Source organism: Etheostoma spectabile, chromosome 7, assembly GCF_008692095.1.
Source record: "Etheostoma spectabile isolate EspeVRDwgs_2016 chromosome 7, UIUC_Espe_1.0, whole genome shotgun sequence".
Lineage (NCBI taxonomy): Eukaryota > Metazoa > Chordata > Actinopteri > Perciformes > Percidae > Etheostoma > Etheostoma spectabile.
The window spans coordinates 14,255,673-14,282,139 of record NC_045739.1 but is presented as its reverse complement, the minus strand read 5'-3'; the positions used below and the strand labels follow the sequence as shown (position 1 = coordinate 14,282,139).

Below are 26,467 nucleotides of genomic sequence, written 5' to 3'. Positions count from 1 at the left end.
GGGGAGGGGAAGGAGACGTGGGCGATGTAGTTGAGGGTGTGAGTGAAGGCAGAGGTAGTAGTGGGTATGGTGAGCAATGAAAAAACAAAACGTTAAATCCAACATACTACTGTAACAAATTAAAACCTCTAACATAGAACCAGCTCAGTTGGCAGAAGGGAACTGGACGGTGAGTTATTTCTTCAAAACAATCTTGCTTTTAACAACATCCTAAGGTTTTGGCTGTGTGACAACAAGCCAAGCGTTTGCCAGCAATGCTGTAAACAAAGTTGCAGCTTTAATATACATGATGCTCATCACTTAAGAAGTCCATTAAACAGCCAGCTGTTTGTTGAATTAACATGACTCATCTGTTTAAATTAGCCTGCAGCAGCAGCTCGCTGAAAACAAAATGCCTGCAATTTGGAAAATTAGGTTACGTTTTGATGCAATATGGAATCCGCCTCACATTAGTATAATTTACTATGGGGTAAATTGTGCTTTGAAAATTGTAATTTGTCCTTTAAATGCTCCTTAAGTTATTCCTTACAGTCTTGTATTGCTTACCTGTTATGTAACTATGTTGCGGCCAAATGTTTCCTGTTTACCCTTTTCTCCAGATTTCAGTACATTGGCAAACAACGCAGTTTACTTTGTTTCACTGAGAACCAATATTCTGTCTTTACCCGCAGGTGGCAACCTAGTGCCGGGTTTGTACTCAATTGATATAGTGTCATGAGGTGCTTTCAATATTGGACATTTTATCATTGTTCTGATTACTCACGACACATGCATGTGTGGAGTATGCTCATCTGCTCAAGGTGTTGTTTGGAGAAAAAGCCCAAAGTACAAATAGCCTTGCCTCTGCAGCACACTAACAAAAATAACTGCTATTTCAATTGAAAAATAAACATGTGAGATTGAATGACGGTCCCTCTGTGAGTCATCCAGTTTGAAATGTTGCCTGGTGCCTTCAACCCTAAAACAGGCCAAAAAAATAACTCAACAGGTTCTTTATGTTTCCTTGTTTTCAGTAAAGACAGCGAATAGAAACCCTACCTTATGGCAAGCTTTACTGCACCACTGTGCGTAAATGAGATTCATCATTGAATGATTGCAGGGTTAAAATAAACAGATTTTTATCACACTTTAGTAATTCATCTAAAGCTAGATGGTTTTATGCCCTCTCCTAAGAGCACTACATAAACTGAAGGTGCACTTGCAAGTGTCCCTTTGAGAGCAATTCATATTAAGCTGGATAAATTTGCTCTTCTTCAGGAATGCACTCTTGTCCAGATACAAGGTCAGTTTTTTACTCCGGAGAGTTCCTACAAAGGGATGTTGCATACAGAACTGCAGAATTGGCTGTCTGACATCCAGTTGAAGACCAAACTGTTGGAGACTGGACTCCGTGTGACCTGAGAGTCGGGTCCTCCTGTGGGGATAAAAATCCCACTGAAAGCGAAGAGGATCAGAAGAACATTGTTTAGTGCTGCGGTGATGCTACTGTGAAGAGGTTTGAGCCCTTATCTGAGGCCATAAGTGTCAGGTGTGTTTTGTGAACACTGTGATGGATCATTAGTCCTTTTGTGTGGAGAAACATAGTGTGTGTACACGTGACATACTGTAAGACACAGGAGACCGTTCTGTTTATGCAATCAATCCTTAAACACGTCCTTCAATAGCTAGTGTAATGCATGTTATCGCTACAGCACCGCAGCGTTTCTGATGTGATGTCACACTCAAGATGAGAAATGGAGGCGCATGTAGTATTTTGTCATGGACATTTAAGATAAATTAATACACCAAAGGTAGCTAGCTGGTGATGAACCTGGTGCATTATACCTAGTAGCTATCTAGCTAGAAGGTAAAGTTCCTTAAAGGAACCCATCCATTTATTGGGAAATGTGCTTATTCACTTTCTGTCGGCTGTAACTCGCAAATGAGATAAAGGAAGTTAAAGCTATAGTGCGTAGTTTCTGTGGGAATTATATGGAATTTAGGAGAAATTAATGAGAAAGTGATGACAACAAGACTGGCGTCCACTTGACACAAGCCTTATGTGATCCCTCCTTTCCTCTACGCAGTTGCTAGTAACCAAGGAGGACACGGAAGATTAAAACAATATGATGGACTTATCAGAAAAAAGTAATTATCTTTACTCAAGTTACTGCGCGGGAAAGTCGCCGGGCGACGCAATCTTCTGAACATAACCATACTGAGAGATACAAAGAGTTGTGCGGAGCTGGTCTTAATTAGCTTTGTAACAGTTCATCTGGCAATGGCTTGAATGTAACGGATGTTTATTAACATCAAATAGTTAAACACTAAATCTTTAAAAGAATAGTTTATTAATTTCTTGTCTCGGGTTAGATGTGAAGATTGATACCACTCCCATGTCTGTGCGCTAAAGGTGAAGCTACAGCCAGTTTCCAGTTTATAATAAGCTAAGCCAACCAGCTGCTGGCTGTAGCTTCATATTTAGCGCACAGATATGAATGTGGTATTAACGCTCCACAAGAAAGAAAATTTCTATTCCCAAAATGTAAAATTCATAGCAATCTGTAAAGTCTGTCTGAAGTTTGTGTTGAATATAAATATGTCATAGGAATTTCAAGAAAGAGACTTCAGTTCAAAAGGGATGCTATTATCAATAAACAAGAAAAAAAACACTTGTTGTTGCCCCCAAAAGCGTACATTATCATATATGGTAGCACTCAACTTGAAGAAGTGCTAAATTCTAAGGTGCTTTTGTGATGTTTTTTTGAGAGTTAGAAGGCATCTGCAAACACAGTTTGCAACCCAGCTCAGCTCATTTTTAAAGCAATTGGAACTTGTGTACCTTGGTCTTACTGAGTCTGATTGATTACTTCTTGGGTCACTTCACTGTGTTGGGAGTCCGATGGAGGTCAGGCAAGAGGGGTCAGTGTTAGAGGGTCAGGGGTCAAATCAAAGCAGAACATTATTGACACCATGTGCTGACACATTCTGTTCCAACAATCTGACATGGCTTCCTTTCTCCCCCTCTCCTCTGTTTTCTGATTATTAATTTCAATATCAAAAAGGGCAGAAATGCTTTTCAGGGTGAATAAGGAGGTTTCAATTGGGAGAGAGAGGAATGGAGGCCATTTGGAAGCTTTTGGGATGCAGTCCTCTCACAGATAGACTTGCAGGGATGAGGGAGGCTCACGCATATGTTAAAAATGGCAACACCCCCCAGCATAAAGGGGTGAATCGGGGTTAGAGCAATACCACAACAAATGAAGAGGTAAACACACAAACAATAACACAGGGAAAGAGAGGACAGCCACATGGAAGTTCAACGTTATTTATTTTATTTTAAAATAATCTTATTCTTCTCATTTAGTTCTTTTGAGCGTAATTTTGTTGCCATGCCTTTTAAAGTTCGCTACTATCCACTTCTAAACATCTCAGGACCTCACAACAGAAGTCCTCCACTGAGGCCTACATCTTTGACTTTGAATAAAAACTCTTTAATAATAATAATAATAATAATAATAATAATAATAATTTGATTTCTGTAAAGTTATCTCATTTACAAAAAAGTAAAATACTTGTGGAAAATAAAGGACAAAGAGACTGTGGCTCAAAACATATAATTATACAATGTTATTCATTTGATCTTTTTTTCCCCATAAGCAGAAGTTTACAGAGCCCTGGAGGTGATATGGAGGGGGGAAAAAACATGTACTGGGGACAAACACTAAACTCGAGATCTCGACTTTCATGGAGGAAAAGAAAAGAAAAGAAAAAGTTAGCCTACTGGGGACAAGCTGGAGAGTTTGAAAGTCGAGATATCTTGGGGTTTTTTTCTCCGTTTTTTTCCCCTCCATGAAATGGATGAATTTGGATGGAGGAAAAAAATATAATTTTTTATTTATTATTTAATTTCTTTCTTTTTTTCTTCCATGTCAAAGTCAACATCTCACAAATAAAACTCAAGATCTTGCAAAACAAAGTCAAGATCACACAAAGATTCTTGTCCCCAGCACATGTTTTTTTATTTTTTTTATTTTTGTTAATTTTTTTTTCTGTCTCCATGTCACTTCCGGGGTTTCGTAGAAGTTGGTTAGATGAAGAAATAAAAATAGCCTAGATTCTCATACATTTCATTAAATGCTTAATGAAATAAACTGGTTGAGTTGTTGTTCCTGTACATACAATTTAATACATGGTGACTTGTCTATGAATTACCTTTTTGAATTACCTCTAAATCCAATATCTGCTAGCGCAAATGTAGTTGAGCTAATCCCCTGGCTGCTTACATGGACGCTCTTTTGACAAGCACTGTGGTTAAATATAGCTCCAATGTCATCTGTGACTCTATAATGTTTCAGATGAGACTTACAAATACCCAGTGTTAGTTGAATATCAGGGAGAGAAAAGATTTCCTGGTGTTGGCAGTGCAGACTCCGGCTCAATCCAATGAAAGGATGAAAATAATCCAACATCTTTAGCCATTCTTTTGCCTAAAGAAACTCTATTAACCTTTGACATCAAGTTAATTGCTTTTTTTCAGCAATGGCCTGAACTCTGAAACAGAATTTGGGGGTCATGAGAGAAGGTATGCATTTGCTTTCAGTTTTGATTAGCCTGCTTAAATCTGATTTTTAACCTCCTGGGTTGGCATTCATTATTGTTATACCAGTTCATTTAATGTAGGCTCTGCGCTCAATGCTCTAAATTGAGATTCATAATTTCTGGTGAAATGACCCAATTCCTGAGGTTTGGAAAAGCCTTGACCATCAGTCTAATATCCCCGATGTTAGTATAACTGATGTTTATGCTCTCACTTATGCTATGATAATAGCTTTCTTTTTTAGAATATTTTTTCTACTCCCAGCAGCCTTTTTAAGTATTATTAAAATGATAGCTACAAGGTACAGTAAGATTCCACGGAAAGAAAATTGTACAATGCCTCATGAATAAGTGGAATAATTATTGAATCATTCAAAGTGTGGTGCTGTTTTTTTTTTTAGACTTGGCTGACCTTTCATATTTCAAATGTAATTTGCAGCAGATTTAAACGCTCTGTTTGCTTTTGGGATGTTAATCTTTTGAACATTTATCAAAATGCTTTATTTTCTAAATCTACAAAATTATGAATACACATAATGAAAGCAGTAACTGACCTCTCTTTTTTGTTGTTGTGAAACATCTCCTTGACAACATTCCCAGAGAAAAACATTTCTGTTTCATAGGGTTTGGTTCAACATGCGTTTGGGGACTGGGACTATGTGCATGCATGTCACACATGTGCCTCAGGCATGTACCTTCCATCTTAACAGATAGAAAACACATTTCTTAAATTTCCTGTTTGGCTTCATGTTGCCGTGGAACAAACTGTTCTGCATCGAAAGTTTATTCCTCGCTTAGCAGCGTCTTTGAAGTCTCATTTTAGTCAACATTCAAGGTGCGAGCAATTTTTTTGTGAGGTTGAAGGATGTGTTGTACAACCGAATTAGAGGCGGATTTGTGGAGTCTGCATGTTGCCGACAGGAAACTGTTCTCATCATGGCAGTGTGGAAGGAGGGGGATGGACCAAGCAGGACAATAACCAGGGAGGAGTTCAAGTTAAAAGGTAGTGAGAGGAGGGGAGTACATGTCAAAAATAACAAAAGGCATTCAGGACAAGGAGACATTTACACGCACAAAGTGCACATCAACTGTTGTTATTTACAAGTACAGCAGTCCTTCAAGTTTCCAGTTGAGTGAAAACAAAAAGTCAAAATTGTAATGCACAATTCAAAAATCAAATATCACAGCCGTTTTGGAGGGCAGATACAATAAAACATATCTTCAAGGTCGCTGTGTCACAGTGTCCACTCTATTTACAGGACTGTACATACATACATACATACAGGTGCCATTTGCTCGTTAAGGTTCACACAAGCACAACGCGCCTCCTGCTTCTGACATGGCCTCTGACCATGGACAACACACGCATGCACACACTCTCACACACATACACACACGCAAGTATGCATGAGTGTGAGATTGCGCAGGCACACACATTATTATATATGTACACACTGACATCAAACACACACACTCTCTCTCACACACAACACAATGCTGTCTCCTGTTAATTGCCACAAAGGCTCCCCAGGTGGTTTGCTGGGAAATGTGTGCTTTACCAGTCTGCATCTTCCTCTATGTAATAATCAGGCGATGAAGTACCATCAAACAAACCAGGGTCGAGGGACTTGCGCTGTTTTCCCCGAGCAAAGACGCGCGACAGAGAGCCCAGCCCCATCTTCTCTTTCTTCTTCTTACGCTTCGCCTCCTCCAGATCTTCTAGGGACTGAAGTAAGAAAGAGGGAGCAGAGGGAAGGAGAAGATGAACATATGGGAAGCGTTACAGAGAGATACAAGAGCGGAGAAGTCAGTCAAGTCATGCAGAGTGGGCAATAAAGATCAGAAAAGATAAAGATCACAACACAAAGGGGAGGTGTCACTTGACATGCTGCCAGGCATGCACTTATTCAACAACCACAACTGGTTTGCACATAAATTCAAGTCACAGCTGCAAAGTGAGCACACGACTGCGTGGGGGTAAACATGAATTCTGCCAGAACGATGGCGGAAGGAAACAACAGCGGCCAGGGAGCAGGACAGTCGGCAGTTACTACAGAGGGGGGGGGGGGTGTATAGCTCTTACATTGCAAAGGGAGTGAGTCCGATGGCGTGGTGAGTTGAGGTCGCTGGGTGTGGATGACCGGTCTCCCTCCACCGCCGAGGAGTCAGAGATGATGGAAGGCTGACGCAAGTGGCATGGGCTCACCCGCACGGCTGCCACTAAACGGGACAAGATGGAAAACAGATACGAGTTTTTTTTCTCATGGGGTATGTTTGGGCACCAAAAGTAGTGAACAGGGAAAATAGTTTTTTTCTCTTTCTACAACATCCTTAATATGAAATTTTTTTTTTTTAAAAAGCCCCTGACCAAAAGCCTGAAATGATTTGCAATTTTCTGCAGTTGCTTAGCAACAGTGAAAACAGCTTCAAAGAGGTTTAGCGTGTGAGACAGATACATACAGTACGACAAATTGCATAGCAATTTGGGGGTCCGTGACTGTTCACACGTTTTCCCTGTTTTTGTGTCTTTGTCTGCTTCTTCCTCCAGATGCCCCCAGTTAGTGAGCAACCTGTTTGAACCAGTGGCTGCCCTTTAAAACAAGCTCTAGAAAGATTAACATGAACTGTTACTCTGGTGTAAGCAAGCTTATTTGGGTAGAACTTTCTTTTTAGGCTGATAGGTGCCAGTAGTGCAGTTTTTGCATTTAGGTTTAGAAATGTTTAGTCTTATGTCTTTCAGAAGTTTTGGATGAAGCTGTGGTTGGCCTAGACACTTCGATGCCCCTTAACTATTCAAGCGCAGAATCTAAAGGGTAAGATTATACTGACTATAATGTTACCTCCAGGCTCTAGCTACACTGTGTGCACAATTATTAGGCAAGTGAGTATTTTTTACCTTATAGTTATTTTCAGACATATTATCGAATTTCAAGTTATATAAACTTAAATGCTAATTTGATTTAAGCATTATCAGGTTATGTGTATTCATTTAATGAGGGAGGGTGTGACCTAAAGTGATTAACACCCAATATTAAGGTGTGAATAATCATTAGGCAGCTTCTTTACCTCAGACAAAATGGGACAAAACCAGATGTAAATGTAAACAAAATGTAAAATGCCTTTCAGAGGGATGCAGCACTCTTGAAGTTGCAAACATATTGAGGCGTCATCACCGAACAATCAAATGTTTTGTTGCAAATAGTCAACAATGTTGCAAGAAACGTGTGGAGTGAAAAAAGACGCAGATTAACTGCTAGAGACTTGAGAAGAATTAAACGGGAAGTTACCAGGTACCCAATAACCTCCAGTGCTGCCATATTCCAGAAATGCAACCTACCTGGAGTGTCCAGAAGTACAAGGTGTTCAGTGCTCAGAGACAGAGAAATAGCTGAAGACAGATTTTTCAAAGGTTTTATGGACAAATGAAATGAGAGTGACTCTTGATGGACCAGATGGATGGGTCCATCTCTCTCATGGATCAATCTCTCTGTGCCCATTAGAGAGCCGTGGCTGGATCTCTAATAGGCACACAGTTCCACTTTGAGTCAGAAGCCAGCAAGGTGGAGGTTGGGTACTGGCATGGGCTGCTATTATTAAGGATGAGCTAGTTGGACCTTTTCGGGTTGAAAATAGACTTAAAATCAACTCCCAAAACTACTGCCAGTTTTTAGAAGATATTTTCTTCAAGCAGTGAACCTATATCTTTCAAGAAGGCCATGCTATTTATGCAGGACAATGCTCCAGAACATGCATCCAAGTGTCAACCGCGTGGCTAGCCAGCAAAGGCCTTAAAGATGACAGAATAATGACATGGCCCTCTTCCTCATCAGACGTGAACCCCATTGAGAACTTGTTGACCCTTCTCAAACGTGAGATTTACAGTGAGGATAGACAATACACCTCTTTGAACAGCATTTTGGAGGCTTTGGTTGCTGCTGCACTAAAAGTTGATCATTAACAGATCAAGAAACAGATTCCATGGATGGAAGGCTTATTACAGTAATTGCAAAGAAGGGTGGCTATATTGGTCACTGAATATTTCTTGAAATGTCACAAGTGTTTATTTGTTATTTTTAAGTTTTAGTCTCACTCTAAGAAATTAAAATAAACAAGCGAGATGGGAAAAAGTTTTTGGTTGCATAATAATTCTGCACACATAAATGAGAAAGCTCAAACTCACTTTTACTTTGTTAAATATTCAGATTTGAGGTTTAACATTTCTGATTGACTGAGAGCAATTTGTTACAATACAATACAATAAATCCTCAAGAATACAACTTGCCTAATTGGTCACACAGTGTATTTCATAATAACTATATTGCTCTATGTTGCTCACATACTGACTCCTGTGTCCCCATTTCAGGGAGGGGAGAGGGACCTGAAAATTCGAAATAAGGGCCGAAAAAGTCAGTAAGTGTTTTGCTCCGGGACACATTGGTTGATGTATTGCAGTGGGACTTGAACCCAGATCTCCCACACCAAAATCACACCAAATCATTTCCCCTGCGCAATCATCACCCACCTTAACACCCAACTCCTCCTTAGCTGCCACCATTCTCAAATAAAGAGAAAACATTTGTGTGTGGCAAAGCCAAATGGAAGCTGTAAAGCAAAAGATATGTACACTGCAACTGCTACATAAAGCGCATGAAATGTAACAACCTGAGCGATATCAGTGGCCAACAATGTGGTTGTACTGAGCAAACGGCAGGAGTGAGAGTGTGTGAAGCAGGTTTGCATGTTCATGCAGGGGCTAAAGGACGGTAAAACCACATTGTGTTACGGTAAGGATGCTTCTGTCTTTCCTACCTTGTCTGTCAGTGGGATGCCCCGTGTGGACATAGAGGGTCTGCTGACTCTGTCTGATGGCAGCAGTCAGGGGAAGGTCAGGATGCATCACCCACTCCTGGTTGTTACCGTTGACAACTGTTTCCGTTGGCATGGCCAGAGAGTGACGCTTGGGCACGTCCTTGGTCAGGGTGGCTAGTGACTGTTTGGCCTTAAGAAGGTAGAAAGACAGATACAATAAGTCGGAAAGCAAAATCACATGGAACAGCGTTTCCGGACAGAAAATATTTCTGGGTTGTTTTTTAAGTAAGTTATCATTGTTTTTATTTATGTGTCATATGTGTGCGCACATGTACTGTACATGTCGAGTTGTGTACCCAGAATCCTACTACTAAGTCTCTAAGTGCATGCGGACAAGCGAGTTTTCCCCTGGGCTCCTCATGTGGTTGTTGCCTCATGAAAAATGCAGCTGTATTTATGTCTTTGTTGTGTGAAATCTGTTTTTACCACACCAGAGAGCACAGATGATGGAGAAAACAGAAGAGAAAAATATCTGGAGGAGGTTTTTGCTGTTTGCTTCCTTTCAGGGGAGGAAGTTAGGGGTTGGTGGGGTGCAGTGGTGGAAGACGTGTTCAGATCCTTTACTTACTTAAAAATTCATGTAGTTCTGCTGTTTGTAAATGGGGAGTAATGTCAGTGGAGAGAGAAACTAAAACCAATCGGTGCTGCCTACACCGTGCTAGTGTTAGCAACCAACAGGCTTAAACAGGGACAGATCTAAACTTGTTTTTAGCCTCTAAACATGTTCAAAATGTCATTAAAAGTGCCTACCCCTGTGATGTGATTCCTTCCGAGGGAACGCAGTAAATCTGCGTGCAGTAGATGTGACAGAAATACATGAAAGTTGTGTTAATTCAACTGTGTTTAGTTCCTGTGTTGAGACGGCAGTTAGAGAGCTTAGGGACCGTCTACAAACTACAACACAGAAAAGAGATAAAACGAAAATATATAGGCTATCAATTTAATGGTTAAATAAGGTAGTGTCCCCAAACTTACCTCATTTATAAGTTGTCTCCTGCTAGTTGTAGTACAGCACTTACTTTTAAAAAATAGACATATGCTTATTTTTGAAAACATGTCTATCTCTTTTCAGTGTTGTAGTTTGTAGATGGTCCCTAAGCACTCCTTGCAGTATCAACACAGGAACTAAACATAGCTGAATTAGCAGAACTTTCATGCAATTCTTTCACATCTACAGCAGTCAGACCCACTGTGGTCACTTGGAAGGAATCACTTCACAAGGGTAGGCACTTTTAATGACATTTTGACCATGTTTAGAGGCTAAAAATACGTTTAAAACTTGCCCTTTTTGAGCCTGTTGTGTGCTAACTCTAGCAGGGGGATAACACGGTGTAGGAAGCACCGATTGTTTTCGTTTTTCTATCTACTGACAGCACTCCACATTTACAAACAACTGATCTACATGTTGAAATTGACCAGAATTCTCCTTTAAGTTAAAGTACTAATACCACACTGTAAAAATAGTCTGTTACAAGAAAAAGTCCTGCACTGAAAATGTTACTTAAGTAAAAGTATGTAAGTATTATCAGGAAAATGTACTTAAAGGACTCAATGTGCTTTGTGTGCAAAAATAATATTTAAAGTAACTAATAAATAAAGCTGTCAGATTAATGTTGTGGAGTAAAAAGTACAAAATTTCTCTCTGAAATGAAGTGGAGTAGAAGTAGAAAGTGGAAAGAAAAAAAAAAAGACTTACAGTACAAGTACTTCAAATTTGTACTCAAGTACAGTACTTGAGTAGATGTACTTAGTTACATTCCACCATTGGTGGGGTGTAAAAACATTTTTAGCCTTGACATATTGGTGTTTCACAAGTCCTTGAAATCTTGTTAATGTGTGACTCTTATCATCATGCCAAGCGACAGCAGACTGCAAATCAACGCTGGCCCAATCAGCTCTGTTGCAATCATCTCTACTTACCAGCCGTAAAACGATTATCAATCATAGTGGTTTACATGCAAAACCGAATACAATCACAAACCTTTGGAGTAAACATTAGTTCCCAGAATATTCCCCCCCCCAAAACATTTCTTTGCTCAATTAAAAACACATTCAGATTAATCACAGCAAGATTCAGTGGGATCACTGGGATCAGTCAGGGTCGGCTGTGGGTTAGTCAAAAACATGCGGCTGAGGTGGGGGGCTTTCCAAAATGACAATTATGTCCCAAGTAGGAGTGATTTCCAAGGAGCAGGAGGTTCAAGAAAGAACAAATATTAAAGAGCTCATATTATGCTCCTTTTCCGCTTCATAATTGTATTGAGGTTGTACTAGAATAGGTGTACATGATTTAATTTTCATAAAAACACCATATATTTGTTGTACTGCACATTGCTGCAGCTCCTCTTTTCACCCTGTGGGTTAAGTACTCCATTTTAGCTAAAAGAGTGAGGCATCTCACTTCTATTTCATCTTTGTTGGGAGTCGCACATGCGCAGTCCCTAGTATCTTTGGTCATTTGCTCTGACAAGATTGGTATGAGGGCGTGCCACACTAGCAGCTATGGAAACTTTATAATGTGTGTTACAAAGTGATGCCAAATGAAGCGTGTGTCACAGAAGTAAAGGCTGGACTACAATAGAGCGGTTTCGAGCAATTTTCTGTGGAAGATTGTAACTCCCTTTGGGGTGGACATTGGGCTTTTTTGCTTTGCATGCACAAAAACGAAGTATAACACAATAAAAGGAAAGGGAAAAAGCCAAAAAGCATAATATGAGCACTTTAAAGCTGGGGGCCCATCTTACCGCCATGACCCTAGGCGAGTAGTCCCTGTCTGCAACCCGCTCAAACATCCGGTACTCCATTCTTTGATTGACACAGTTACTCATCTGGGGGGTTGGAGACATGGCGGATAGCTATACTGTACATTCAAAGGCTTTCTGTTTTTCTGTGTTATTATATGCAGTACACCCAAAACAGTGCATAGTGACAGACAGGCGTATACTGTGACTTGTGCTTTCTTATCATCTGTATCTGTATGTACTGCTATTAATATACACTTGATGAATATGTGTCTTGAGCCTTGATAACTCCACTTTGGTTGAGTTCAGTATGCATTTCATATATTTCCCTTGTTCTGCCACTTTTATTGGTGACTGTGTTCCACTTACTAAACATGAAAAAACAGAGTGTACAATGGCAAAGAAATAAATACAATGATTTTCTTTTTAAACATTACAGTTTTTTTTCCACCTGCCTGCCAGCCTGTCTGTTTGTCAGCCTAGTTACCCCCTTTGTTTTCTTTCTGTCTCACCATGGCCAGTTCAGCCTCCAGCTCCTTTATGCGGTTCTCCTTGAGGTCAAGCTGGGAGCGCAGCATCCCTGTGTGCTCCGTGGCTTCCTTGGTTTGCCGCCGCAGGTCCCACTTCTCTCTTTCCAGCAGGTCCTTCTCTTTGGCAAGTGCCTTCACCGCATCCTCGCTCTCCTGGTAGACACAGAGATCCTGATGGATTGTGGATTGTTTCACATTTTACTTAGCATAGCACACCTTTGAAACTGAATGAGTCAAACCTGCTAAATAATGGAACTGAACCACATTCAGGAAAAATAGAGGGGTCTACATTACTAATTTTCCTACTTCTTGTGTGGTCTTCTCAGTGAATATTAAATGATTGTTTTACTTGAGTTGACATTAAGGCTGAAACAGTCCCTTTGGTTCCTAAACCTGCTGTACAGTAATGTCAAAGATACATTGACATGTTCGTTTGCTGTTTATGCTTGAATGACAACATATAATACAACAGCAACACACAAACCTGAACATATCATCTTACTGCCAAGAAAAACTTCTCACCGGTAGTCATGTATACATCCTCACAGTCATGTCATTTCTATTATCTCTCCTATCCCCAGCATGCAGACACATTTTTTTGAAGACTTATTCTGAGGAACAATACAAGTGCTCACTCACTTAGGCATTGTTGCTCGGACAGGCATTTTTGTGCTAATGTGCATACAACCAACACAGTTACACGAGAAATTACTTTTCTTTTTATATGGATCCTTTTGTGCGTGCACTTGTGTACAACTATTTATGGTCAGAACATGGGTGCCATACTTTTCTGTGCTGCTCATAGTTGCGTATGAAGTCGCGGAGCTGCTCTTCCCGGCTCTCCAGTGTGGCATAAAGCTGCTGCATCTGGTTCACCAGGTCCGCTTTCTCCGCCTTCAGCCGCTTACGGTCCGACTTCATGGCTGCGGAGGAAGGATCAGAGAGAAAGAGAGAGAGAGAGAGAGAGAGAGAGAGAGAGAGAGAGAGAGATGGATTATAATAATAATAATAATAAATTTTATTTATAGCCGCTTGTTTTACTTTGTTTAACTTGAAAGCACTCAAAGTCACCTTACAAGAAAAAACTATGTACTAAGTTAAAAACAATATAACAATTGTTCATAAAAAGATACAGGACATATTTCCAAAGCAAAAAATCCAACCATCAATTGATGTGAACATATATACAGTGATCAAAGAGAATAAACCAGTTTAAAAAGGTGTGTTTTGAAGCTGAAAAGAGAGTCAGTGTTGCGGATATTCGGTGGAAGGGAGTTCCAGATGGAGGGGCTGAGCAACTGAACGCTCTAAGCCCAAAGGTGGTCAAACTGGCGGAGGGTTGAGTGAGGTGTATGGAAGTGGAAGACCTGAGAATACAGGTGGGTGCTTCTATATGAACGAGATCAGCGATTATTGGTAGTTAGCATCATAGACTGAGCAACATTTGGTTGTGCGTTAAAGTCAGCGTCTGCCCTATAAATAAAAAACGTCATTATTCTATATCTATGGTTTGTCCAATGGGTTAAGTAGCTTGCTGATGTTTAGTAAAATTACACAAATTGTTAGAAAAAATAGTACTCGTATGTTTTGACAAATGTGTTTTAAACCATGATTGAGAGAACAAAACTTTTTTATATGTTTTCAAATAGTGCTGTCCACAAGTTCAGATTATAGCAGTTTATTCATGAACAATAATAAAGTTATAAGACTTTCAGATAAGAAGTGTCTTAAACTACAGCATTAAATACACCTGCTGGTCTAATGTTGCGTGGCCGCGTGTTGATAAAGGGGTGAATCACACATGAACCCTTCTTTCAATCTCCTCTCTGCTGCTGGATTCTGTAGAGGCTCTTTTGATCTATCTTTCTGCCACACACTCTCTCTAATCCTCCAGCACCTCACCCACGCATCATTATCAAGAATATGATTTAATGTAGTTACTCACAGAAGCTCTAATTTCCTTAAAGAAAACATTTTTCTCTCCTATCCATCTCCCCCTTTCTCTCCCTCTTCATGCAAAGCTGTTTCCTAGACATCTGCTTAAAGACGAGTTCCCCTCCAGCTATCTTTCCAAACTGACAACATATGCTTTATTTACATTTGATGTATTCTCACTGTGTCTGTCCACCTTTGTCTTCTTCACTTTGGCATCTATTTCCTTACAGCACAGCAGCTTTAAGTGCTAGATATTACATAGCATCTCAGGGTTCTGTTTCCCTCTTAATGCTTGTTATCATGTGTTCACCTTTCTTTCTTCCCTCTTTTTGTCCCCCCTCCAGGCCAGCTGTGTGTCATTAATTAACTTATATCACAGCCTGGTTAATTGCGTGACATTCACAAGTTGTTGTCAGGGGATCATGCTCAGCCAAGTGGAATGGAAAGTGCAGTTTTACAAGGACAGATTCACCCTCTCGTTTTTCTCTTCTTCATTTTTCTCCTGTCACCCTTTCATATCTCTCCCTTTCACCCGTTCTTCAGAGGTGGAATTCCAAAGCAAAGGCAATAATCAAGCCAAACTAGCCGGCGAATGAAGACAAGAAATGTCTCTCATTGGCCAAGAGAAACAGGAAACCTCCGAGCACCTGCCTCGGGAAGTGAAATCAAAGCCGTTTTTTGAGATGAGCCAAAAACTGCTGCTGCCTCACATCCTGCACCTGCGACCTTTTGGCAACATCAACCTTCCTGGTGTCGGATACAAGAAAGCACTCACTGTGGCTCAGTAAAAGGGTCCATTCATATTCAATGGAGAGTTAACACTGTTACTTACCATTTATAACCTATGTATGAGCACTTCTAATAAACAAAGATGGTCCTGAGGCTCATTGACGTTCCTTTCCACTAAAGAATGTACAGTAGGTGAGCTAGGGAGGCACAAGCATTTTTACTTCTGCTGACAGCCATATTAATGACTAACATAATCGGTGGCCTGGTCCAAATTTCTAAGAATTATTACAAGATGAAACAAGAAGGAACCACTTGGGAACCATACAGAGCTGCGACTAATGTGTTTGGAGCTAAAGGAGGAGAAAGACATGGAGAGGGAGCTATTGAAGAGGCTTCAATTTAATAGTCCTTTCATGGAGGAATGATATCCGTTCAAGCACCTAAAGGTATCTTCTGTCTTGCCATGCTTTTTATATATATCTTTTTCGATCATATCTGGATTTCCTCTTTGTCTACAAATTGCATCAGTGGTTGTCTTTGTGCAAAAGTGTGTGTGCCTGCATGCACATTTTGACACTAAAAACTACTCCAGCCTGTTTTAGGGAGAAGAAGAGCAGATCAGGACTCATGCAAAACAAAACATTCACCATTAAAAGTCCAAACCACTGTTCCCAATGCTCAATGTTAAAAACAACAACACTTGCCTGTATCACGCTCTCCTAACACATTCTCTAAAATCTGCATAAGTGTTTTTTAGCTCACCACACAAAGGCTCTTCTGGTAGCACAGTGCTTTCAAGTATGTGTAATGTAATGTGATCTGCATCTACTACTGCAGTGGGCTGAAAGCCTTTATCTGCGGTGCTCTTCTATGACTCTTTGCTACTGGTGAACCAGCATATTAGTCACTTACTGGACTCCTCAGGGAGTTCCTACTGGCTGGAGTCACTTTTGTATTGAAAACAACTTGGGCAACATGCTTATTTGCTTTCTTTCTGTGAGTTAGATGAGAAGATTAACGCAATTCTCATGTACCCATAAATGTGAAGCTACAGCCTGCAGCTGGTTAGCTTAGCCTAGCACATAACATGGAAACACTGGAGTCTCCGCTGATTGCCTGGCAACGTCATGGCTGTGACAAGACTCTGGGAAGTTACTGCGGCCAGCCAACAAACAGTCCCTTGCATAACCCCAATAAAACCAGTTTCTGTACGGATTAAACAAACAAGCTATAACATGCTAATTTGTGAGCTTTAGAGCTTCTTCAGACAGAGCCAGGCTTGCTGTTTTTCATCTGCTTTCAGTCTTGCTAAGCTAAACAAAGTTAAACCAGCTGCTGGCTCCAAAAAGTCATATCAATTCTTTATTGTAACTGCCAGCAAGAAAGTGAGTAGGCTAAGCGTACTTCTTATAATGTCAAACTTTAAAAATATAAATAAATAAATAAATAAATAAGGCAGGATGTCCGGTACTTTCCACTTTCTTTGTTTTGACATTTTTAAACTCTGGTCAATTTATGAGGATTATGGTTAACTGCTCCTCAGATCTCTGCAGGCTATGTCTAGGCAACTAGTTAGACCATTTTTTTCATTCTGAGTTTTCTATTGCACGACTAAAACAACCTTTGAACATACACATGTTCCACCATGTTTTTCTCCCATCCCAGATTGCTGTGCCGACTAGCCAGACCCTCCTCAGCAGCGCTGTGGAGGAAGGTCTGGCAATGCGAGACTACTAATTCTGGAGCTGTACTGTTTTTTTTTGTTTTTTGTTTTTTTTAAAGTCATTTTTATATTGATTGTAGTCTTGATTTGTCTGATTTAGTTTTTTATTTTGTTGTCTGATTTTGGTCGGGGTTGTGGGTGTATAAATTGCTGGTCTGCTTCCGCTTAGTAGAGTAGTAGTAGGGTTACGGTATGTTCCTGTCACATAAAACAAAAGGAGGCATGTGTTGGTACTTTTTCTCTTGCTGTGAAACCAGGTCACCACAGGAACTTTTGTAAGTGACAAGAATTCAAACTGACCAGAGATGCTGCTGTTTGTGAAGAAACAAACTATTAACAGCTGCCTTTCAAGCCTATGGGGGGGGGGGGGTCATTGTTTGATTCTCAAAGAGATTTTTTGGTGGGCTATCACTTTACAACTCTACATGAATATAGATTTATTGTTATAAGGCCGACTACTCTGTGGGTAATTCCAAAAATAATCAAGTGTCAAACATTAGTCAGCTCCAGGAAGGAAGGAAGGTTCTCTGATGATCTTTGATAGTGAAGAAACTCAATCCAACACAGCCAACTTGTTACCTGCGGTTCTTACCTTTCACAGTGGCACGCGTTTCACATCCCACTCACTGCTTCTCTCTGGTTAAATAGTAACCCTCAGTGCCCCATCTATTATGGTACAAATATAACAAGATCCCAGCCATGATTTCAGCTGAATATTATGTTTTTGTTCGGTTTCAACTCGCTCTAGCAATCCATTTGGTCTCAATACAGAGGCCTTTGAGGAATTATTGTCCGTAGCATATAATGTAATCTTTTCTGCATTTCAGTGAATCAAATATTGTGCTGTAGGATAGACTGCTATCTAAGTTCAGTTCACCTGCAACAACAGAAAACAGGATCACAAAGATAGACCCACTTCTCAACACCTCCTCAGATAATGATCATATTAATGAATGAAACCACTTCACACTGACAGAACTCCATATAACTTCAGTCCTGAAGAGAAGGGACAGGCTTTTAGTCGGCTCTCAACATAATTATTTGGGAGAGAGAACAAAAGAGACATCAGCTCATTGGAGAGAGTCCATTGTTCACGGTTTGGGATTTTAAATCTGCCATACAGCTGAATAATGAAGTAGGAGCCTCAGAGCTGCACACTGTGCTCACCTCCTCACTTCCTCAATAAAAACACACTCGCTGGTTGAATGAAGTTAATCTGCTTTGGTCCTTGTTAATGAAGGCAGTCCTTATTGTAGAGCAAGTCATGTTACTACTGTATCAGAATTCTTTGCAGTCATGTTGACATTTAAAAACATTAATCAAAGTTAATTAACATTTTATCAGGAATGTACAAACCTTAGCATTGACATTTGACTCTTGTTTTAAGTTGATGCACAACCTAGAAGCTAGCCATTAAAAATAGATCAAGCATTGCACACTAATAGATGATCTGGGTGTGTGAATTAGTGTGTACACAAGCTATTTATGCAGCAGAACTGACACACCAGGGAATCAGGGGGAGAATCACACTTTGATCCCATAACAGCACCTCTTTAACCACCTCGCCGTCTTCACTGGATCCAAAACAACATTTACTGGCTGTAATCTTTAAAGCCTAATTGTTCAGGTGCAAGCTACAGTATGTAACACCACTGTAATAGACAAATGCAAAGACTGGGTCAAGTCTGACGTCAATTCTAATACAATGGTACTGCCAAAATGTCTCTCTGTCTAACTGAGGTGCACTTTATTACCACTACGGGGGGCCATTGTGGCCCAAACACGTGTTCTCACACAAAATTGTATAGCAAAACCGTCTTCACTACCTGTTATAATTTAGCTGGTGCTAGTGTTGAGGGATTAAATTAGTAAAGACAATTGTTTTTTTCTGATAAAAAAAAATTCAGTTGGAGTCTTTTTTTTTTAAATAAAGCCTTCATTTATTTAAAAAAAATATTTGGGGCATTTTTAGGCCTTCATTTTCACAGGACAGATGAAGACATAAAAGGGGGAATGACATGCAGCAAAGGGGCGCAGGTTGAAGTTGAACCCGGGCCTGCTACGTTGAGGAGTAAACCTCTATATATGTGCGCCCGCTCTACCAACTGAGCTATCCTGGTCACATTTGTTTAAAAATTAAAGGCAGCAATAAAACTGCTGCAATTACTTGATTGTAATCAGGTTAACTAGCCTGATGAGATTTGGCTGCACTGAGTGTGCGTGTATACGTGTGAAAGAAGAGGCCTTGTAGACAAGGACCAAGCTGTTTTCGGAGGACGATGTAGCGTGAAATGACACTAAACAGAGTAGACAGACTGCACTTTGATGATACATAGCTCTGTGCTGCTTTTTTTTTTTTAGCTCTGGATTGACTAGGAGTCCCTCAGTGATAGTAATTAGCCAAAGCAGAAATAGTTAATTAAAAACAGGGCCAGCTATACTTTGAAAATGCATTGAACACAACTTTGATGATCCATCCATACGTCTTTGTTCGATTAGGGAGGTATTCCAGGCACGTCCAGCTGGGAGGAGGCCTCAGGGAAGACCCAGGACTAGGTGGAGGGATTGTATCTCCAACCTGGCCTGGGAACACTTCGGGATGCCCCGGTCAGAGCTGGTTAATGTGGCTCGGGAAAGAGAAGTTTGGGGTCAAAGTGTGGTTTATTTTCTCATTGTTCCTCCACTTTGGAGACCAAGACGTTTTTGTAGTTCATTGTCATTTGTGTACTTTAATGTCAGGGGGATGAAATCACCCCACCAAGCTGACACCAAGCAGCAGTGTTTGGGTTGGATTGAGTGCCCACAGGCATCATAACAAACCTGCAATTGAGAGAGGTTGGCAATTATCCACGATTACAATTATAGTGCTCACAGGCTAATGTCTGGCACGCAGTCGGGGTGAGCTCAAGCCTTAACATTAAAATGGTGTGGGCATCACACCAAACAAAGGCAGAGGGGGAGACACAGGAAGAGACGGCAAGGGAGAAAATTAAAACTAACAGACTGAAAAGTAGTGTTCCACTCTACATTCTCCATTTTGTATTCACAGTCACCAGAAAATCTGCATGTAATTTACCCTTAAACCATCTGAACGAAGGTAGGAGTGGCAACAGAGTTCCTGTGAACCATTCCCAAAGTAAACAGGTATTATCTCGAGAGGCAGAGAGTAAAGGAGGGGATGATGCATTTTATTCACGCTACTTCATAACTCCAGCCTTTTGCTTTTCATCCAAAGCAGAACCACAAAAAATTAAATAAATAAAAACAAAACAAAAACACAAAGCTACTCTGCTTCACAATAATTGTTGGTAGCACTTCAATAAAACCCCTCAGGGCACTCACGTTCTCCAAACATCCCTGACAAGCTCTCATTCTTCGAGGAAAACACTTTGCCAGAGCATCTGGTGGGATGTTTACAATATGCCAGCCTTGTGAAAACGGGGGGAAATCAAATAGAGTCGAAACATTACGCCTCCAATCAATTGGCAGCATACGGAAATTGCTGTAGTTAATGAGGTATTTACAAGTACATTTGGCCTGTTGTTTTTTTACCTGCTTTAAAACACAACTATTTCCAAACCTCAACATGAATGACAATTTTTTGTTGTTGTACTAAAAACCCTTCAAACATAAAAGGTCACCAGACCAAGAATATTGTCATGAATAGAGCTGGGACCTGTGAACAAGCCCACCGTTAGACATTGATCACCTATCCCATACCAATCCAACCCTGTACATGCTTTAAATCTATAATCATGATATCAAAAGGCCAAGTCAATGTAATCACCATTTGTACAATAATTGTTGGTAGCACTTCAATAAAACCCCTCAGGGAGCTCACGTTCTCCAAACATCATTGTATCTTACCTTTTGGCATGATGGCAGACTTTTTCGCCTTGCCCTTGAGGGCAGCTGTATAAAACAGGTTTAAAAAATACTGCCTTCAGACATGGCCGAATGTGGAAGTCCTTCTCCAGCTGTTTTTACAGCTTGTTTCATCTCAGAAACATGCTGAAAATTGACTCAAACGTCTTTTTACATCAAGCCCACATTGCACTTCAACAGCCTCAAAAGTATGTATCATGATACTTACCTACTGTCCAATGAAGTAAAGTAATTGCTAGCCAGCATATTGTTCTGCTTTCTCAGTAAATACACACAAAATTAACCAAATTTTCACCTGTACCATCCAGTACCTTGATATGCAAGTAACTACAACTCAGAACGTGAAGGCATTTGGTAGAAGAAGCTGAAAAAACAACACAAACAAGAAAATGAGATGACAGATGTGTTTCCACTTTCTGCTTGGAAACAACAGTAAATATTGCTGTGTGGACAAAGCCAAAACGACTGGCTGCAACCAAAGAGCAAAAAGCTGGCTCATACTACTGCTGGCTTTCATAGCTGTCTTGAAAAATAGTCTCCTTAGAGTCTGAGCGAGCCACATTGTCAGTGTGTGAAGATGGAGTGTGACAACTGTGGACTAAGAAAAGAGCTTGGAACCAGCGACCGCTAAACAGGCCAGGTCATGTGGAAAATAACAATGCAAAATATAAATAATTCAGATATATTGGTGCTTGCACCCCGGAATACACACACACACACACACACACACACACACACACACACACACACACACACACACACACACACACACACACACACACACACACACACACACACACACACACACACACACACACACACTATATAATCCATGGGTCACTCTCTGGCCAAAAGCTCTACTTAAACATCAACTTCTGCTTTATTGCTTACATAAAAAAGCATTAAGAGCAAAAACAAAACAAGCAACAGGGATGTCTTTGCTTGAATTGGCCTCTCCTGTTGCAACAGAACCAAACTTGAATATGACCACAGCCCATTTCCTGTTATCCTTCCACATACTCCACCTTAATTGCAGACCAGATCCACCCTGCTTGACGTTTCTGGACCTTGTAAGCCAACCAAAGTCCCCCTTTATGAATCTTTCATTTACCGCTGATTACTGTCAGTACCTGCTGGGCTCTGTAGGATTTGGCCTTCATTAACAGGCCTGAGTCATACAATTGACTGTATAAGCCTGTGTGCAGTCTGTTCAGACAGCCAAACCTCCCGCTGAAGAAGAGATAAGTGTTTATTTGATGTGTTGCTCTATTCTATTCTGCCGCAGTCTGTATTGCTTTTGTTTAATTCTTCCAAAAAGCGTAGGCTGCAAGTGTCAAGTGAAATGTTTCAGCAACAAAATCCCCTGACAGCATGTTGTGTGTTTGTCTGTTACCAAATGGTGGGTTTGTGCTCTGCCTCATTCCATGGGCAATTCGTCTTTGAAAAGAATGATTCACTGCCATGCTGATGACATCTTTACTTGATGCAATCCACTGTGCACTGACTAGCAGAACCTGTTCATTACTTTCTGTGCAAAAGAATGAAACATACATATATAACACCTTATTCTAATCAGCACTTCCAGGTAAAAAAAAGTAGTCTTTTTCAACTTGGATTATACAAAATACAATACTAATTTTAATTATTATTAATTTTGTTATCATTTTGGGCCAAGTCAAAGTCAAGAATGAATTCTCTGAATGCTGAGCATTTCAATGACAACACTAACCTTTGTAATCTTTGAGGTGTTTCTTTCTATGTAATGAGACAACGTCCTTTCAATGCATTGCTCTGATAATTTAATATTCTAGGAGTTTAGAAATGCAAGACCTGCCTATTACTGTCTTGAATGTTTATTATTGTTCATTGATTTGCAACCAAGTTAAAGACTTAAATGTTCTTGCATTTAAATGAAATCTCAATCAAGTCTCAATAAAGTCATTTAACAACATTGAAGTCCAAGTCAAGACCTAAGTCCCTAAAATTATGAAATATAATACAATTCAATCTTAGTCTGAAGTCTACAGATAGTTTATAAGAACAGCTTTTAAGCGTAAGTGTAATAAAACATTTAGCAGAAAGGTTTAGGTAAAGCTAATACACACAAATCAACATTTGTTTAATCACATCTTCCTCTGATCTTTAAATTCAAAATCCAGCTTACAGTGGTGATACAGTGGAGCGTCTACCTTGTGCTGTAACATGGGCTGTATAGAGTGGGAACAGAGGGAAGGTGTGATTTGCCTGTGGCCTCACGCTGCAGGCATATAACCCTGCTCCCACTCAGCGTAAAGCTTCATGAAAAGTAAATGCATCGGTATCCTCTCTCACCCCAAGATACCACTCCATCTCTTGAGCGGAAAACATGCGAATGTCCCATAACGCAGCTAATGGGCAGCAATAACCACCCTGTTATAGACACCAATGTTAACATTATGGTGACAAGTAAAGATGCACTGGCCCTATGGAGCAAAATGCAGCAGACTTTCTCTGAGTGGCAAACAGAAAAAAACATAAAGCAGTTGGGAACAAAATCATAACAGAATGTTTTGAGATTTGCAACATCACTCTGCTTTGCAGACTACCAACTTTTCATGAGTTTTACCTAAAAAGTATCCATCCACAACTACTTGTGATGTGTTTATCAAACTAGGGCTTTTTAATGTACACATTTTTCAAATGTACAGTTGGTGGATATCAATTGTCATTTGTGAATTGTAATAATTGAATAATTTAGTTATGTCTGTGTGTGTACTGAACTGCCTTATGTATGTTTGTTGATAGCTCTTCCGCACGTTAAGTTTAAGATAACTGTTTTTGTTTCATTTGTTTTTAAAGGTGCCCTTTCAGTATGTCAAATTTAACAGGAATATTAAGGAGAGAGAGAAAGCACATCAGAAAATTGACATATCATTCACTATGGTTACAATTGATTTTTTACACTTTTTTTTTTTAAAGACGTTCAAGACCATTTTTTGCATTGTCTGACAGTGGCATTTTGTCTGGAAGAAAAGACACACAACACATCTGGAGAGATAGAGAGAGATGTATTAATTGCAGCTATGGTCCCCATGTAGCCCGAAGCACACCACGGCACAGGACCACTGGGGCATCTTTATGTTAATTGCTTAAAAATATCCCATTAAAATTAATTCTAATTTACTTTACCATTCACAAACCATTGAACTGAACTGATCCACTAATACTACTGGAACATCAATGTTCATGTGTTTGATAATAATGATATCAGTGTTTTAAATCACACACACCGCGCCTTGTTTTCTTACCTTGCAGAGCCTCCTTGGCCCTGTCCAGCTCCTGCTCCTTCTGGGCCAGCTGCACGCGAAGCTCGGTAGCGGAGAGCACGTCGGCCGAGCAGCCGCCCTGGGTCTCCTCCAGGTCCTTACTCAACATGTCCTTCATCTGCCGCAGCAGGTGCACCTCCTCCTGGAGCTGGGCCACCTCCTCACGCAGCAGGACTAAAACACACAGAGACAAAACAGAGCTTCAGCAAGCTGACATCAAAACATAGCCCAATATATTCTTAGTAAAAATGTGAGCGCTATTAATTTTGCCAGACAGCCTGAGCAGTGAGTCAGTTTTTTAAGCCAAAGTAACAACAGAATTCCAGAAGCTGGAGAGGGTTGCAGGGATTGTTATGTCTGTAATGTCATGTCTGTGCAAAATCAATTTAACGTAACCATAGGAGGTTTGGTTTTATTTGTAATTGAGATATGAAGCATCGCAGGGGTGGGTGACGTTCAGTGGATAAGTAAAGACAAGTCATAGATATAATAACAGGCTGCTGCCTGTTGAACCTGCTCCATTTTGGCAGAAACTATGAGAAAAGAGAGAGAGGTGAGAAGTTTTAAGAGCTCCTACCTGCTGTTGACACAAAGACGCAAACTACAAAAGGAAAACTGCAGCGGAGAGAAATAGATTTTCCCAACAATTTGACTCACTGGAAAAGCTCTCAAAGAATCAGCAGCAGAGAGAAGGCTTCACTCAGTTTTAAAATACGAACAGATAAATGTCACACTTTACGTTCTCTAATCCAACCTCAAAAAAAGTAATACTTAATCTAGAAATATGTCATTTTTTCTACACACTGAATGTGCTTGTTTAGGTGGAGCATATGAAGAGTAATTTATATAAGGATGAGTCATTCTGTTCCATTTCATGCATCCTCAGGGCAGGGGGCTGGAGGGGCGGGGGTGGGGAAAACCGCTCAGCCCCATCTCACTCCACTATCAAGTGCTTCCCATAAATCACACTTCATATTCCTACATCTCAGCTCCAATATTACTGTCTGAAAGAACAAAATCAATCAGAGATGAATGGGAGAACTGAGAATAGGAGACTGCATTTGCCAAAATGCTGCAAGAGGAACAGAAGAATTCAAGACAGAACACAAATTGCACTTTAGCTTTTTAGTAAAGAGTATGATTAATTTGCAGTGTGAACATGTATAGTAAGGATCAATATACAGAGTTTGAAGAGGATTTACAGCAATGTTAGTCAATTCAGTTACTTTGCATTCTGCAGAGCATCAGTGGAAATAATCCTCTCATACAGTACGTTTGCCCATTTTGCCATTTAATACTATATAGTCTTTCAACAGTATAACACCATCCTTGAGATTAAGAAATCCGTATATGATCATTTAGAAAATATTAAGCAACCCTATATTTCCACCAAACAATCTGGCTTTCACAGTCCAGTATTCTCCACTTAGAATTAAGCAATAATTGAGCCAACTTTCCTATAGAGAGGACAGTACTCTGTGAATGTCTTTGTATAGTGCAACTAGTTCTCTGTATAGAACAATAAAGGTTTTGAATCTTTTAGGTGCAGTAGGCAATATTTTTTTTACCCTCTAGTGTCACAAAATTAGACAGATCACACTGGAAATGATCTATACATAGCAACTCTGAAAAGTAATCCAAAAAGCTCAAGAGACCTTATGTGGAAATGTGATGGAGCGCATGGCTGCCATCACGTTAGCTATACACTTCCTATTTTAGCCCTCAAAGAAACCCTTTAATGTTGCACATACATGTTTATTTATGGAGTTAATATGTTGTGCTAATGATCACAATATTCAACCTCCTGTTATCCTAGCCATTCCTCATATTTTTTATGTAATCGTGTATATATGTAATGTGTAAATGTCTAGTTTTATAGATATATTCATTTTGGCTGTATGGAGCTTTTAAACTGACTAGACACCTGAGCCACCCCTGCTTTGTAAAGTTGGTATGTTCCAATTTGAGGGGCAGGCTTCAGGCCGATTTAGTCTAGCAGTTACGTTTGCTCAAGGTAGAGAGAGCATGAGGAAAACTGAGGGAGTAGGGCGTAAGTCTGTAGGATGCCATCAGAAATGACATAGGAAACAGAGTATGCTTTTCTTATAATGTGATCTTTTTTCATCACCGGGCAAACTGTTGGACATTACTGACAATGCCAGCCACCCCCTG

The 26,467-nt window shown here is 40.1% G+C and overlaps 2 protein-coding genes across 3 annotated transcripts in view; both read right to left on the bottom strand.

The window, feature by feature from the left end:
• The window catches only part of LOC116692405 (kazrin-A), a 9,022-nt gene extending 5,376 nt beyond the window's left edge, over nt 1-3,646 (bottom strand). The window contains exon 1 of the mRNA XM_032520688.1: nt 2,822-3,646. The gene's annotated coding sequence lies outside the window, so the exon portion shown is untranslated. The remainder of the gene's footprint in view (nt 1-2,821) is intronic.
• An 863-nt stretch (nt 3,647-4,509) lies between these two features.
• Nucleotides 4,510-26,467, bottom strand: part of LOC116692400 (kazrin) — a gene marked incomplete at its 5' end in the record, with an annotated part of 192,232 nt that continues 170,274 nt past the window's right edge. The window contains 7 exon segments of one of the 2 annotated variants that reach the window (XM_032520679.1): nt 4,510-6,304; nt 6,662-6,798; nt 9,388-9,577; nt 12,192-12,275; nt 12,701-12,871; nt 13,505-13,641; nt 24,278-24,469. In XM_032520679.1, the coding sequence (XP_032376570.1) occupies nt 6,134-6,304; nt 6,662-6,798; nt 9,388-9,577; nt 12,192-12,275; nt 12,701-12,871; nt 13,505-13,641; nt 24,278-24,469 (1,082 nt within the window). In that variant the 3' untranslated portion in view covers nt 4,510-6,133. 2 annotated transcript variants of the gene reach the window in all.